At 43.1% G+C, this 16,298-nt stretch overlaps 2 protein-coding genes across 2 annotated transcripts; both read left to right on the top strand.

Annotated features, from left to right (window-relative positions):
• The first annotated feature begins 2,847 nt into the window (after positions 1-2,847).
• fgfbp2b (fibroblast growth factor binding protein 2b) lies at positions 2,848-4,051 on the top strand. The gene is made up of 2 exons (XM_080520976.1): positions 2,848-3,681; positions 3,824-4,051. Exon 1 carries the CDS (start codon positions 2,926-2,928, stop codon positions 3,661-3,663), a length of 738 nt encoding a protein of 245 aa, XP_080377102.1. The 5' UTR covers positions 2,848-2,925; the 3' UTR covers positions 3,664-3,681; positions 3,824-4,051.
• Positions 4,052-7,816: 3,765 nt separating this feature from the next.
• LOC308149401 (fibroblast growth factor-binding protein 1-like) lies at positions 7,817-8,907 on the top strand. Its single transcript, XM_080521129.1, has 2 exons — positions 7,817-7,986; positions 8,118-8,907. Exon 2 carries the CDS (start codon positions 8,142-8,144, stop codon positions 8,781-8,783), a length of 642 nt encoding a protein of 213 aa, XP_080377255.1. The 5' UTR covers positions 7,817-7,986; positions 8,118-8,141; the 3' UTR covers positions 8,784-8,907.
• Positions 8,908-16,298: the final 7,391 nt, after the last annotated feature.

Raw genomic sequence — 16,298 nt, forward strand, 5'->3', positions numbered from 1 at the left:
CCTTTAATCTCCTGAAGCCATTCAGCCTCTCCTGTGTTGGTATGAATTTCTGGTTCTTGTGCCATTTAACCACCAATGTATTTGAGGGGTTTTTGTCCATTCTGTTCAATTTTAAACTGGATAAACAGTTTCCTCTCATCTCCAGTCTTTGTGTGAAGCTATACTAACTGCCTGTTGTCTGATCATGAGGATTTCATCATCTCAGCAAGTCATTTAGACGCTCAAACAAAAAGGTTTTTAATCAAAATGTCAAATTAGTCCTTCAAACTCTGAAGAGTTGACTCTATCAGACCGCTATCAATTAGACTTTTCTCTCAGATAATTAGCGAGGGCTTATAGTTTCAAAGATACATTTTCCAGAAGCCTCTGAGATGTTGGAGGTCCGAAGAACACAAATAATGTTAAAGATTGTGGTGATGATGCAAATCTCTTAATAAAATCTTCAGTCCACAAGCCTCTGTTTGTTTGTTGATTGATGCGTTCACAGCTGAAATACTCTCACGGGAAACTTTTTTTGTTTGTGTACCTTAAGCCCTCCACGCTGACTCATGAAATGTACTTTTAAGCTCTTTGGAAGTCTGCAAAACGAGCATGTGGGGGGAAGTTGATGATTCACATAAAGCCAAGCGCTCAGATATGTAAAGGATCCCAGCGCAGCAGAGCTGGTCTGCCAACACACACAGCAGAGCTGGAACCACAGAGAACATTGATGTAACATATGCAGAGCTGAATACCTGGAGGTGAGCAGGTTTGTAGGAAGTGATGGTGGACTGGAGGGGGGGGGGGGGGGGGGGGAGTGGCACGATGCTCCTCCCACAAGATATAACTGCATTTAATTGAGAGAGAAAAACAACATGCTGTGTTCGAGACAACACAAGTAGACACACACACATTTGACGTGTTAACTTTTCCTGTGTCTCTCTTCCCCAGCAGATCAGTGGCTATCAAAATAAAACTTCCTGAATGTACTGAGGGCATGCATGCATTTGCACACTCTCGCTGTGAACCAGGTCTGTTTTTAATCGATCAGGGTTAGAGACTCACCGTGGAGCTCAGTCAGGCCCAGCGAGGGCATAAAGAATGGTGGAAACTTTCATGACCTGCAATGTGGAAGTTTGTCCTGTTAGTGGAGGCTGAAACTATGATTGTATCACGACTGTCTCCATTTATCGTTTTTGCTTCAATTTCAATTCAGGTCATTTTTAAGTATATAGCGTCAAATACAGCCACCATCTCAAGGCTCTCTCTCTCTAATAAGGAGAGAGAGAGAGAGTTCTGGTTGGGGTGAAGGGATAGAAGGAGAGATAAATGCAGAGAAAGAGAAAGAGCAGAACCAGGCCCAGAGCTGGAGGCTCACTTTTCTTGATCGTCCCAGCGTTTGCCTTTTCCCCAGCTCTCACTGTTCCTGTGGCCTGTCCCCCCCCCCCCCCCCCCAGGGTCTCAGTACTTTTCCATTCAGTCCTCGTCTAAACCTCCCGGTGTCCGTCCTCTGTCTCGTCCTCCTCTCTTTCCCCAATGCGTTCATGTGTCCTTCAACTGTCGATTAACTCCGTCCCTCTTTATTTCAGCGACGCCTCATTTTCTTCTCATTCGCTTGTTTCCAAACTCGTAGTCAGTCTGTCTCTTCTTCCTTGTTGTGTCTGTCCTTCTTACCACTTGAATATCTAAAAGGCAGAGCGCACACCTTCACCAACGCCACATTTGCATCGCAGGTGTGACAGCCGTTAGCTCATATCAATGCTAACTGGGTAGGTCAGGTCGCTACGTCACTGAGAAATATACTACGATACGCACTAAAATACACTGATCTCCTCCATGAGGTGCCTCTCATCCACTATGTCTTTTCACCAGCTTTTTGGGGGATTCATTCAGAAACGGTTCACCGTTCACGTCTCAACCGCTAATGGATGATGATAAATCATCCATGAAAATTCATGCAATTAAGGGTGAGTAGTTTGATCAAACAGTGGGTAAAATACATACATACATACCAATAAATAAATACACGCAGATGAAAACAACCTTCTTGGCAATGAGCTTGAAGAGGAAATCACTTTCATTCATCCACTTTGAGCAGGTGTGGAACCAGCAGATATTTAAAGTAACACTGCTTATTAGTATCATCAAATTAATAATGATGTAAAATAAAAATTTTTTTTAAATGTTCCCGTTGCGGAGCTGCTGTCTCTCTCTGGCCTTGTCTCATCTTTCCAAGCGACTCCTGTCGACAAACACAAAGAACCATATTGATTAAAAATAGTGTTGCATAGATTAAAAAAATCAACACATTGTCAAGCTTATGATTAATAAGACGGAGCATGACAAGTCAGGACTAAGATTTAAACTATCAATCTGAACCTTCAGTGTACACATTTAGTATTTTTTTACTTTAATTGTACCAGTGCAACAAAAGTTGACCCTTTTTTTTTTTTTTTTATTCAGTCTTTTTTTCTTTTTTTAACTCAGCAAATAACTTCATCCTGCAGTTTGGTTCCAAGCTCCTACCGTTCGCTTCCTCATCAATGGTCAATGACCCTCCTATGTAAGATTATATAATAATCCTGCAAGCCTTTTTCACAACATTTGCCTTGATGTATGTGGCCTCCCTCGGCTCCCCCTCTTCCTCCCTCAGTTTATGTTCTACCCCTCCGCTCAGCCAGCGAAGCCGTCACTTTTTGACTTCTGGGCACACCACACTGTGGTCACTGAATGTGTGTGTGTGTGTGCTAAATGTGTGTGTGTTTATGCTGTGAGGGAGGGGTTAAAACAGGAGGAGGAGCTCGTCTCCTTCGATTCACCTGAATAATACCTTCTTTGTGTGCGCCAGCCTTATAAATGTGCTCCTGCACCCGTTCTGTCCTTAACCCTTAAGACCTTAACCCCCGGCGTCAGACACGGACATCACCTCGCACCCTCCACGCCACCATGAGAGCCAGGATGAGATTGTTGCTGCTGGTCTTGGCAGCAGGTGTTTGTGTGTCACACGCTCAAACCAACAACAACAACAGCAACGACAACCGACAGCAGCAGCAGCAGCAGCAGCAGCAGCAACGCAGCGTCTGGGATGAGCCCATCCGATTCAGCACCAAGACCAAGGACTCGTGCACCATGGTGGTATCCGGAGTCGGGGACTACACCCGCCTGCGTGTCTCCTGCAAAGGTCAGACCCCGGGACGCTCCTACTACTGCGACTTCCAGGGCAAACCCAACCTGTGCCGCGCCTACAACCCGAACCCTCGCCACTACTTCACCCAGATGATGTGGGACATGAGGAAGCTGAGTCACGCCTGCCAGGGACCGAAGATCTACCGGCCACAGATGTGCAAGAAATACCCAGAAGAGGCCCAGATGACCTTCCTGGCCGCCTGGCCCAAGACCACCACCCAGAAGCCCTCCAAGCCCGTCCAGGATGCACGGAAGCCGGCGGCGCCGGCCCAGGCCAAGCCCGTGGTGACGCCCAGACCAGTGAAGCCTCAGCCTCAACCCGTCAAGCCAATGCCAGGCAAAGGACCTCAGACCAAGAAAACCACCCCCAAGCCTGGCAAGACCACTACTCGTCCCACAGAGCAGCCGGACTCCAAAGCCTCCCGCATGGCCTCCGAGTACTGCTGGAAGAGCTTCCACGGCGTCTGCAGCTACTTCATCAGCTGGTTCCAGAACTGAGGCGGTACGCTGACACAGGTAGGCCATGAAGTAGTGACGAGAATAGAGAAAAGGCTTTAAAGCTTCGTGTCAGAAGATAAACTTCCACAGGGCCCGCTAACATGAATGGAAACATGTATGTCGCGATACGCTCCTGAGTGCTTGTTCTGTTTCGTTTCAGGTTGGAATCACCGGCCGTTTTTTTTTTTTTTTTTTTTAATCTGTAAAACAAACGGCAAGAGGAAAGAAAAAGAAAAAAACAACAACAACATGGCAGGCATGTGTTTCTGTTTGTATATGATGTCAAACTCCCTCCTCTTGTCAATGTAAATGTTCCACCAACAAGTAATTCCAACAAGGGAAAAAAAAAAAAATGTGAAGATCAAGAGAATAAAAGTCAGAGTGGTGACTCCTGGTCTGTGTTTCTTCTGCTCGTACACTCAAAGGGGTCCTTGTATCTTTTCATCGCCAGCTGTAACAACAACCCCACTACCTGGCCGAGGAAGTTGTTACCACGCAGACACAGTCAAAGTGAGTCCAGACTGCAGTAAAAATAATACGGACTTGGTCACAGAGGGTGTCTGAGCCGAGCTAAACACGTCTTTGTACGAGCCAATGAAGTGACCCTTGAGCAGGAACAGAGGACGTTTGTGAGGAGGGTGAAGACCAGTGGAAATTAAATTGCCGTGGTTTACTTACATGGCCACACACAAATAGTAGAAGATGGAAATCAGGTTTCACCTCAAAAAAACCAACAAAAACACAAAAAACCCCTTCATGAAACAGCGTTGTGTCATTATAGGCTCATTTTGTTTATTTGAATATTGTTCACATACACAAAGCTTTATATAGGCTTGTCAGAAAGAGACCAAAAATACCGGGACAGATTTGAAGAGACGTTTGCAAAATGACACCTAAAAAAAAAATCTTTAATTTCAAGGATGCAAGTTATGAAAGCCAGCTTGTCTTTGGGTCCGGTTAACAATCAGTTAAATCCAAAGAAACCAATATCTAACATATTGCACATCACTGTGAGCAAAGAATAGGAGTTAAATCAACAATAAATCACAGCAGGCGTTAATCGTCGAAACGTTGTTGAACAGCTGTGAAATTGAAAGTCTTATCCGTGATAATAAAGGAAGTAATAAGAGCAGTGGGCTCAGTGGAGTAGTGGCACACGCAGCAGAAAAACCCGGGTTTGAGTCTACAAAAGCTCCACACTTTGGGAAAATCGAGGTGAAATCTTTGGTCTAAATCGGCGGTCCTACGGTGCACCGTGAGATCAGTTCAAGGACGGCTGTTGGAATAAAATTCACTGTCAGATATTTGGGTTGATTGTAACTGTTAGATATTTGACTTTGAAAAAAAAAAAGAGATACAACTGAAACAAAATTTAAGTGATCTCCAGTAAGCCTGACTGCATTCTGGGTAAGAAACAGCCTCAGACAGCATGTTGCATTTTGCTTGATGCACCAAGAAGTGCAGCGAAGTCAGTTGAGACGCCGCAAACAGGTTTTCAGTGAAAAGGTTTGAATGAAAACTGTGACAGTTGTTGCCATGGCAACACACATTTGACTGTCTTTCCTACAGTGAGACTTTATAAACCACAGACACTTTTTGAAATAGAAAAAGACTGTACGTTTCACTTTCATCTTAAAAGTCTACCTGTTTTGTTTTGTTGTTTTCTTTTATGTAGACTTGACTCTACGGGTTATTGAAGTAAAACTGGATATTATTAAAATAAAAAAACAACAAAAACAACAACAAAAAACCACTTTGTACTTGATGTGGTCATTTTGAACTTTAGTAAAAGTCAGACTCCAAACTCATTTTAAATCTTAAACCATGATTCAAGGAAGGTTTATTGGCGTACAGGTATATGTTTGACATGATAAGACTTTTTAAATTAAACTAAATTACCCCTCACACACAGATTTAAAGTTTTAGAGAACACAAGATTTACTGCACCATGTCGACTGAACAGCGTGTTAATCAAGGTTAAGTGGTTTGCTGTGAAGTAAAATAAGTTCAACGACTATTTTCCACTGCAGAGCATGAAGTGCTGGTATTTCTGTAACAGAGCCTCTGATGGACACCAGGTGGTGCTGTGGAGCAGTGAGCTGTGAATGTAGACACTCAGACATGTCACACTGGTTACCCAACGTTCTGCTATAATCATGAATGTAACAGACATTCTTCCCTGCTAAATACCCAGAAGTGCCAACAACACAACTCACCAACAAATGCCACAATGTAAGGGCGCAGCGGTCGGAGAGCAGTCGCTGTTTCCGGGGGACCATATTTTCTGACGGACTTGGGACGGAGGGGACAACAGTTTCTGACATTAAGGAGAGTTTAATGAGATGTAAGTAAAGTACTGTTGCATGATTAATGTCATTATGTGTTTTCAGATATCAGCAATGTTGATCACTTTTTTATTACTTTAATTGCCCATAAAGTACTAGTACTGGTACTGTTAACCATAAAGTATGGATGGCAGGACGAATATATAACATCAGCACAGTGATCAACATTGCTGATATCTGAAAACACATAACGACATTAATCATGCAACAGTACTAGTACTAGTATTTTATGGGCAATTAAAGTAATGTAGTTGAATTAATTGGTTATAATGTAAAGTGAGAGAGGGTTGCTCCTGGGATAATTATTTAAACCATTATGTTGGAATCAAAGACTTTTAATATGGACTATTTTTTCTAACAGTGACAATAAAATATTTCAATTCAAATCAATTTCCTTACGCTTTCATTAAATTCTCCCAATACTCAGTCCGGAAGAACAACCTGTTTCCCGGGTTAGCCGAAAACACATAATGACATTAATCATGCAACAGTATTTTACTTACGTCTCATTAAACTCCTTAATGTCAGAAACTGTTATCCCCTCCGGTCCCAAGTCCGTCAGAAAATATGGTCCCCGGGAAACAGCGACTGCTCTCCGACCGCTGCGCCCTTACATTATGGCGTTTTGTTGGACCTTGTGGGCCACCGTACCAAGCACTATATTTTGTTGCAGGCAGGCCGTTTTAATATATATATTTTTTTTAATTATAAGATATCATTAAAGGTTGTTGGGACCATGAGGCCATGAAACATTTCCTTTCCTTTCCAGTTGGATTCCTTGAATATGAGATATCTGTTGAGTCTTTATATGTGGAGTTGCCATGAGTGCTACATTGTTTTTTCCAGATAGATAGATAGATAGATAGATAGATAGATAGATAGATAGATAGATAGACAGATATACACACATAAAACAAACAATATTAAATAATACCATTGATTACTGTACTACAAAGGAAAATGAGGAAGAAAAAAAATCACAATATAATATAATAAATCAATGTCATAGAATTAAAATATTATTCTGTATTAAGGGTACAAAGACACTAGATCATATCGTTTTTTCTTCTTCTCTGTTACACTTGCAGTGATTTCAGTCCTATAATTGTGTATTAGTATATTTTTTATTTATCCATCAATTAAAAATGGTGTCGTGAAAAAAACATCCTTCCAAAGATTTACCCTGCCCCACTTAGAATAATAAGAAAACAAGAAATGTGGAGACTGCTAAAACGGTTAAAACTTGCATTATCGAGTTATTGTGACAATCTAAACACAATCATACGCCTTCATGTTGTGTCTATTCTTGTTCCAGTGCTTCGAAGCCTAAACGGTGTGACGGGAATGAATGACTGCACCCTCTCACTCTAAATCGTGTTTAACATCACTGTTGACATTTCACAACACAGAAACAGCCATATAACCCCCCCATTATACACTCAGCATGAAAACATGGGCTGATCTGACAGAGGCTCTCCTCGTGACTGAACTTCACTCATGATTGGTGGAGAATTTGGGTCTGAGCCTTGAGAATTTCCTCAGAACAAACCTGCAACTCGTCATCTGTGGGAGGTTTTTAGTCGTTTAGTCTTTGATCTTCAGAAGTCAGACCTCTGTTGGTGGCGGGAAAACTGTTGTTGGTCATGTCGGGTCATGCCGGAACCCAACAAAAGAAATTCATTCCCATAAGCCACAGCAGCCAAGAATTTTCTCAATGGATGAGCGCTTACGCAAAACTCTCTCTCTCTCTCTCTCTCTCTCTCCGTGTGTGTGTGTGTGTGTGTGTGTGTGTGTGTGTGTGTGTGTGTGTGTGTGTGTGTGTGTGTGTGTGTGTGTGTGTGTGTGTGTGTGTGTGTGTGTGTGTGTGTGTGTGAGTGTGTGTCGGGAGGGGATGGTGGGCGTGGGTCCAGCCTGTGTGTATGAAAGCCATGTGCGGGACGCACGGAGCCACTTTACGCACAGACACGCGTAAATCTCGGTAAGTTTAACTTACTTTGTGAACTTTTTTTTTTTTAAATTATTATTATTTTTAATTTAATTATGCTATGCCTTGGTCGGTTTTCACTATTTTAACAAACCATATGTTCCCACCACCACTTCTCCTTCCAGGGATCGCTCTGGTTTATCGCCACGATGCCGTTGAGGACTGTCGCTCCCTGGTTGCTGTTGGCGTTCCTGGCCCAGCACGTCTCTGTCTCCTCGGGTAGACGACCTGCGTCCTCGGCACGTCCAAAAGGGGTGATCGGGATGGGCGACTTCACCAACAACAAGCGGGTGACGTGCCGGTGGTACGCGGCGGCAGCCGCGGACGCGGTGAGGCTGGAGGTCGGATGTGACCCCGGCGCGCGCAACAGGAGCGGGGTCTTCGGGATGAACTGCAGCTACACCGGCAAACCCCACAAGTGCTCGATGTTCACCTCCAACCCCAAGATGTTCTGGAAACGCGTGGGTCGCGGGCTCAAGAAGCTCCAGGACAAACTGTGCAGGGACGCGCGCGCCACGGTGCAGGCGGCGTCCTGCAGGCGCTCGCAGAAAGACGCGCATTTCAGACTGACACCCAACAGCTCCGTGATCGTCAACCCGCCGCGAGGAGGCTTCCACGCCTCTCGACCACGTACGACCACCGCGCGTGCCCCGGCGGTGCCCACCGTGGCCAAACCCACGAACTGCACGACGCGCGAGCAGCAGCTGAGGACGGCGGAGGAGTACTGCAACAGCAGCTGGGCCAGCGTGTGCTCCTTCTTCCTCTCCCTCGTGCAGGATGACGGCTGCTAAGGGCAGCAGGACGCACTCTGCACACGCAACCTTTTATTTCTGCATCCTTCAGGTTTAGTTTTTTTAGTTTTTTATTTTGCTTTTACCTCTATATTTCAACATTAACGACTATTTAACTTGGATGCTTGGGTGTGTGTCCCCCCCCCCCCCCCCCCCCCCCCCCCCCCCCCCCCCCCAGCACAACCTCACCTATGTGATTCTACAATTATCTACTCATTTTGAAATACTGGCTGAACACATTGGACCTACAACTGAAAGCAAAACAAAACAAAACAAAAAAACAACTAACAAAAACATTTTTCTTTCGATTGTAAAAAAAGTTGGTTTTTTTTTATATTGACAGCCACAAACGTGTAAATAAAAATTTTCATAACTTAGAAAGCATATCCAATTAGTATATGTGCAAACCAATGCATAAATGTATCCCAAAATAACAACAACAACAAAAAACCCACATTTATATGTAACTGTTTACATGAAAATACAAGAAATTCCCAGACGCGTTGTCGTCTCTCTTTACTACAACTACTTGAATAGGTACAAGTAATAATATTGTTACTCAAGTTAAAATACACAGTACTCTGCAAGTGTTTTGGTTGGGTTTTTAGCCATATTTAATATATCAATGTTCAAACCACATTTCCCACAAAAAGAAGTACATTAAAATGATAACATGATGAAAACATGTCGATGTAAAATGGAAAATTTGGTGTGAAAATAAGAAAGTATGGGTTACATGGTGTAAATTGTGCTTCATCATTAACATCCTCCTAAATGATTACTCCAATGTACGTTGTAATTTGATATTTCTAATGCTGGATATAAATACTGAACATTTCCCTGCAGCTGTAAAAATGAATGTGATCAGAAACATGATCAAACATTTCATTGAGTTTCCAGCTTCAGTTTAAGTAAAAGGAAGTGAAGATAATTAGCACAGCGCCTCCAGGCAGGGGACACATTTCTGCCTTTGTGAATACTTTCACACTAAAGGTACTTTAACTGAAAATAATGATTTTGACCGTGAAGTGAATTCAGTGATTTGATGAACTGTGATTTTCTCCCTTAACCGATTGTTATGTAGATTGCCACGTTTTTCTTTTTGTTTTTTGATCGGTCAACCACTAACAATAAACAAAAAAAATACCACTGTATTTATGAACCACAAATAAACATTTTCTATTTATGCAATGCTGTTTGTTGTCTTGTACAAGATAGAATATGCTTGAAACAGTCTCCAAGTAAACACATGAGAGGAATTGGTTGCTTATTCTTTATTAAAAAAAAATTTTTTTAGACTTGCTTATAAGCCTCATATCAAAATATCCGTTTTAGGCTGATCAGCCCCACCGCAGCCCTCCCATTCGTTGTTAGAGGTTAACGGGCCACACACACGCCCATGAACGACTTGTTGTCAAACAAAACTAGTGGGGTTGATTGGACAAGGGAATCCAAATTTGAGGGTTTGTTCCTCCAGCAGTCTGTAATTACTTTGTCAGTGACGGCAGCCAGCTGCTTCCACACAGGAAGGTGTGTGTGTGTGTGTGTGTGTGTGTGTGTGTGTGTGTGTGTGTGTGTGTGTGTGTGTGTGTGTGTGTGTGTGTGTGTGTGTGTGTGTGTGTGTGTGTGTGTGTGTGTGTGTGTGTGTGTGTGTGTGTGTGTGTGTGTGTATCTGAACAAGCACCCCCCCAGATGTGGATCTTAATGTTTTCCTGTGTGCTCTTGACCTTCACCACCTCTGACCTGCTCTTTGTCTCCAAAGACACTTAAAAAGAAAAATGTCCCCCTTTTAACTGAGGTTTGCCGTGTTTGACGGAGCGTACTGGGAGATTTCCTCCACGACTGACTCCCTGCCCGCAGCTCAAGGACACGTTGGCCCGGCGACGGCGCAGAGGAAGTAGTCAGAGGTCAAAGGTGAGGAGGACGCATCGTTCTGAGGACAGGCCTGAAGAAGAGTCACTTCCTCCATTTCTCTTTGTCTGCTCATTACTTTCATGTCCGTTGGGCTTCTAAGATCAAAAGCAGACTCAGGTCCATGTGTCCGGCAGTAAATTTAAAGCATCGAGTTTCCAGGAGGTAAAAAGCATAAAACACATACAAATTGAGCAAAAGTGGCGATAACCTCAACGTTTGATCTGAAGACTTAGCAAAGCTAGAGGTTTTGGTCACAGTTGTTGTTGTTGATCACAACTTTATTTGCAAGTAGAGGAGTGTATGAAGACATCCTGTGCAGGTTGAATGGCCTGATATAAAATAAATAAATAACACACACTTCAGGAACAACAGATTATGAAACACTTGACTTGCACACGACAAAAATAACCACTCAGGTGATGTACATTCTGAGCTCGATGCTTTTAAGACATTACAGGTTTATTTGCGGTGGCTGGGTGACACGTTTCAACTCTGCCAACTCCTTAATGTAACTTATTCAATACTTGGTAAAATATTACAACGGTGGCTCAAATACTTATTGGACAATAGGCAAGTTTATTACATTATTGGCTTTATTTAATATAAAATTGCCACAATTATGACATTATTTCCCCATTATTACATTATTCATCATTATTACATTATTGGTTGCTACATGGGGCTGAAGGTACAAATCCACCTGTTACTTTTCAACTGAAGCATATTTTTTTATGTTCGTTTTTCAACAGCTTTATATCGAACCAGAAGAAAATGGGAAGAGAGTTTGAGGTTTGTTGGTTCAAATCCATTGAGGATTTATGCAAGGCCTTGAACACCAACTCCTCAGGTTGCAACAGAAACGCCACAGTGTGACTGTAGCTTAATGCCTCCATGGCGTGACATTCTCCTCAATCTTCTTCTCACGGCGACTCCCACGTAGTAAATTCCGGGGAAATGTTAGATTACTGGACATGTGCTGAGATGTTTGGTTCCTTTTGGCTCAAGCTCTTGTTTCACATGTCGGGCTTGTTGCTACCTGCAGCAGGTGAGTCAACACATGAAGGAGTTATCGTGAAGTAGAGGCGTGAATTTCCTCACTTACACTGATGACTTCCCCTCCTTATGTCTGATGGTTGTTCCCTTGCCCTGATGTGTTTCGCCTGAGCCTGAGTGTGTGACTGTCTTCACTGTGGTATACCGTGAGCTTTTCTTGTGTGTCTTGTTTGTCCTCTAAGACAACATGGTTTTGTTGGGTGCTTGATTTACCTCATCTTTTCATTTTCCCAAAGAAGGTATCTGCAATTGCTGTTCATTGATATTTCAAGGCAGGATGGACCATCGGTCTAAAGTGTTGGTAAAATTACAAAAGATTCCGTGTTGTCGTCATCGGTTCGGTCTGATTTGTTCTTTCGACACACACTGATGAATCCAGTCCAGCTCTCTGCACATCTGGCCCACAAAAACAGTTAAGATAACAAACTAATACAAAAGATTTGCTTTTCTGGTGGAGCTGGAAGACACACATTGTCGTGAAGTAAATCACTCACAATTAAGCAACATTTTTTTTTTCTCAGGAGTGGAAAAACACAAAGAAACAATGCTTTCAAAAGCAGGTTGTTAAATCCCAATCCTTTTGTTAACTGTGTTAACACAATGCAAAGTGAATGAATAGAAGAGGAACGTACATTAAACCAGATATTAGCATGCTTAAGTAGGTAAACATAAAATGTTGACCGGTGTCTTCAGCATCGAGCAGGAACAGTTGAAATAGAATGTCTGTGTTTTCCACGATACCGTTACTCCTTTTCACGCGCCTCACGTCTCAGACACTGAAAGGGGCAATGTGACTGCTTGTTTAACAGCTGCTGGTTCGCTGTCACACACACACACACACACACACACACACACACACACACACACACACACACACACACACACACACACACACACACACACACACACACACACACACACACACACACACACACACACACACACACACACACACACACACACACACACACAGACACACTACACATGAAGGACTTTCTCAAACAAACGAGTGAGGTTGATCGCACACAGCATTGAAATATGAGTCTTGTCCTCCAGTTTCCTGCAGCAGTCTCTAATTACTTTCTCAGTGACGGCAGCCAGCTGTTTCCACATAGGAAGATCCAAGCGTGTGTGTGTGTGTGTGTCTCTGAACAAGTGCAACCCCAGATGTGGCTCTTAATGTTTTCCTGTGTGCTCTTGACCTTCACCACCTCTGACCTGCTCTTTGTCTCCAAAGACACTTAAAGAGTCCACCACCAGAGAGTGATTTCCACCTTCTAACCGAGGTTTGTGTTTGTGTTGTCACTCGTGGGGTTTTTTTGGGGGGGGGTTAGATTCCCCATTCCTGGTGTTTGCTGCTCCCCCACTCGGATGTCTTTCACCAGGGCCTGAGTGTGTGATTGTCGTCACCTGGTGGCTTTAGTATACAATGAGATTTTCTTGTGTGTTCTAGCCGTCGGTCCGTCTGTGTTTCGGTGTCTCTGCGTGGCTTCAGTGTCTCAGAAGCCTCTTCACAGATTAAATACAATTAATCTGAATGTTCAAGCGAGTAAACTCATGAACGTAAATTCACAGTCGAGGGTCAGGTCACTTAAAACTGCCAAAAAAAGGGAGAAGCAAGGCAACAAGCGTCCCTTTCACTGGAGGACTGATTGTGTGGTAAACCACCCACCTTGGAATTCACATAGAAACGTGAATGTTTGGCATGGCTCTTTAATTACAACTTGAACTGATCTGTTTGGTGTTTGTAAAGCCTCTGAATGCTACGCAAGAAACGTTTACAAATTCCTGGAATGACAAAAGAAAGTGAAGAAAGCCCCGGGGCAAAGTCATTATTCACGATTACCGTGATTGCGTCTGAATCATATTTAAGTATCTGTGTCCTTTAGCTTTCTGTAGGCACAATGGACAGCGCCTGTCTTGTCTTGTTTCTCTCTGGGACAGGTGGTGCCCCTATTCGGCAAGCAAAGCAAACGCCTGTGCCGACAACCTTTGATTCCACGACTCTTGAGAAAACATGCCCTTTTGACGTCACACAACCACCTCCATCTCTTTCTGGGCTAAATCTGCACATAAAGACACAAAACCATGTTCCCACAAGCATCTCGCCGGCCGATGAAACAGGCGCAAACAAGCTTGATGTCTCGTTGATTCCAAAGCCGACACTCCTGACCAGAGGTGTTATTCAACCAATGTGGTCCAGATTGATCCCAAACATAGTTTATGAAATTGGGGCGTTACTGGACCGTCATTGGGATATACTTGGACTAAATTAAGATCACATTGGATCATAACACCCCCAATTTCAACGACTGTATCTGGGCTGAATCTGGACCACGTTTCAGGACATGAAAACACATAAACAGGATCTAAACAGCCATAATAAAGAGAGCGTTTACACACACACACACACAAAACCGTTTCGATGTTTCAAGGTCTTTTGACCTTTTTACTAAAAGTTCTCCATTGAAGCATTTCAATGCATAATTCATCGTCAGATAAACAAGCTGTCGAGGCTCGTCATGTAGCGTTTTGTTCTCGTCGTCATGCACCGCCGCTCCTCGGGGCCTCGCTGTGTGAACTTGAGCAATGAACATGCCAGAAGGCCTCGGGAGCCTCGAGCTGGTGTGGCGGAGCAGAAGAGGGGCTGCGTGCCAGAGGAGGAAAAGAAATCCGTGAAAACACAAGTCAACGCTCCACTAGGTACAGGAGATCTGACCTATCGCGCTGACGGACGCCCAGAAGGCGCCCAGTGCGGGGGGGTGGGGGGGGGTTATTGTTCTTCCTGTGGCTCGAGGTGGTCTGACACCCACGCCCCGCCGTCGGAATCCCGGTATTGGCTCTCCGACCATCAAAGAGAAACGGCTTCCCAGGAAAGAATAACAGAAGTTGATGTGACGAGACCTCGGGTGACCCCCCCTCCACCCCTCCACACCCCCAATCTGTGACCCTCCAACACTCGCACATCCAGCGAACGACGGGGGGGGGGAAATAAAAGGTTTTCTTTGAAACGGTGTAACTGGTGACACTGACAGGAAGCTGTCTGGGCGTCAATTATGAAGGTCAAAGGTCACAGCGAGCGGCCACCCAGCTCCTCCGGGACAATGAGAGCAGACAGCATGAGCGTGACAGTTTGCCGTGAGGCCTCTTCACTGATCAGCCATTCCCCTTCGACGTGTTGTTGACAGCAGGGGGGGAAACACCAGTTCAGCCAAACCAGAAAAAAAACGTCTGTAAATATTTATTTTTAATCTTCATTATTAGGGTGTGACGACCTCTGAAGCGTTCATAAAACACTTACGTTGACAAAAGCAGCAGGTCGGAATGACACCGTCTTCTTGTGTTCAGCAAATCAAATCTGGAATCTGGCCAAAAGATAACAAGTGACACAAATGTGACGATGTGAGACGAACGAATGAATGAATGAATGAACACACTTTCTTCCTTTCTTTCACTCCTGCAGCCTGGAAATCATAATATTTATTGAGGAGTGAGTACAGTCGTCAGTCTGCGCTCATAACCGTTGTGTCGTCGTTTCACTTTACAGTTCAAAAGAATCCAAATTCACACGCAAGAGTTAAAAAGTCATCAAAACCAGCATGTTATTCAAATCTAAAGAAATGGAGGAACGGTAATAAAGTGTTGTCATAATAGAAAGATTTGCTAAAGAGTGAGAGCAGCTGGGCCTCTCAGACTTTATGGTCATTTGTTTGTTTGTTGTCTGTTTTTAATTCCTAATGTAAATAGATTTTTGAGATTACGCTCTTCCTTCTGCTCCCTTTCATTCAATTGTTTTGTTTGTTTTCTGTCAAGGATAATAATAATACAATAATAACTAAGCTTTTTCAATCTTACATGCAGGCGGTAGTGGAATATATATTATTTATTTATTAGAGTACACAAAAATATTTAGCAGCGCTGGGCTTTTCCTTGAAAGGGCATCGAGATTTAACCTTATTTTACTTTTTTTGTCGTTTATTTTTAATCGATTGTCTCGTTCCTTTTAAACACTTTGCCTTCTTTTTTCATATTTATGTTTTATTTGTTTATAACCTTTTTCTTTATATTCTTATTTTAGTTCTGTTTACCTTCAATCATTTTACACATCATCATTTATATATTTCCTATCATACCTTTTTCTTTTATTCCTGAATTAAAAAGTGCTATATCGGGTCAGTAATGAGTCAGTATGAGAATATAACGTTTATAAAGTCAGTGTATCGAGGCGCACACAAGGGGAACATGCAAACTGCCTGGACTCCTAATGACAGTTCTCATCTCACCACTACACCATGCAACAAGACAACTTTAAATTAAACTAAATATACTAATATCAATGCTGTCAAATGTAATTTTTGTGATGTACATCAAAGCTGATATGTATATTATAATAATATTTGCTCAAGCTGTTCATGAAATTAATAAGGGTAGTGTAATGTAAAAAATACAGTTCATTCTACAGTGATAAAATCTAAAACGTTCTATTAAAACTTCTCTGCCGCCCCCTTGTGGTCTACATGCAGGTGTGACAAGAACCAGAAAACACTG

This window comes from Blennius ocellaris, assembly GCF_963422515.1.
Source record: "Blennius ocellaris genome assembly, chromosome: 3".
Taxonomy (NCBI): domain Eukaryota; kingdom Metazoa; phylum Chordata; class Actinopteri; order Blenniiformes; family Blenniidae; genus Blennius; species Blennius ocellaris.

Excerpts from the sequence above, each read along its gene's own strand:
- fgfbp2b (XM_080520976.1), top strand. The coding sequence starts at position 2,926 with ATGAGAGCCAGGATGAGATTGTTGCTGCTGGTCTTGGCAGCAGGTGTT.
- LOC308149401 (XM_080521129.1), top strand. The coding sequence starts at position 8,142 with ATGCCGTTGAGGACTGTCGCTCCCTGGTTGCTGTTGGCGTTCCTGGCC.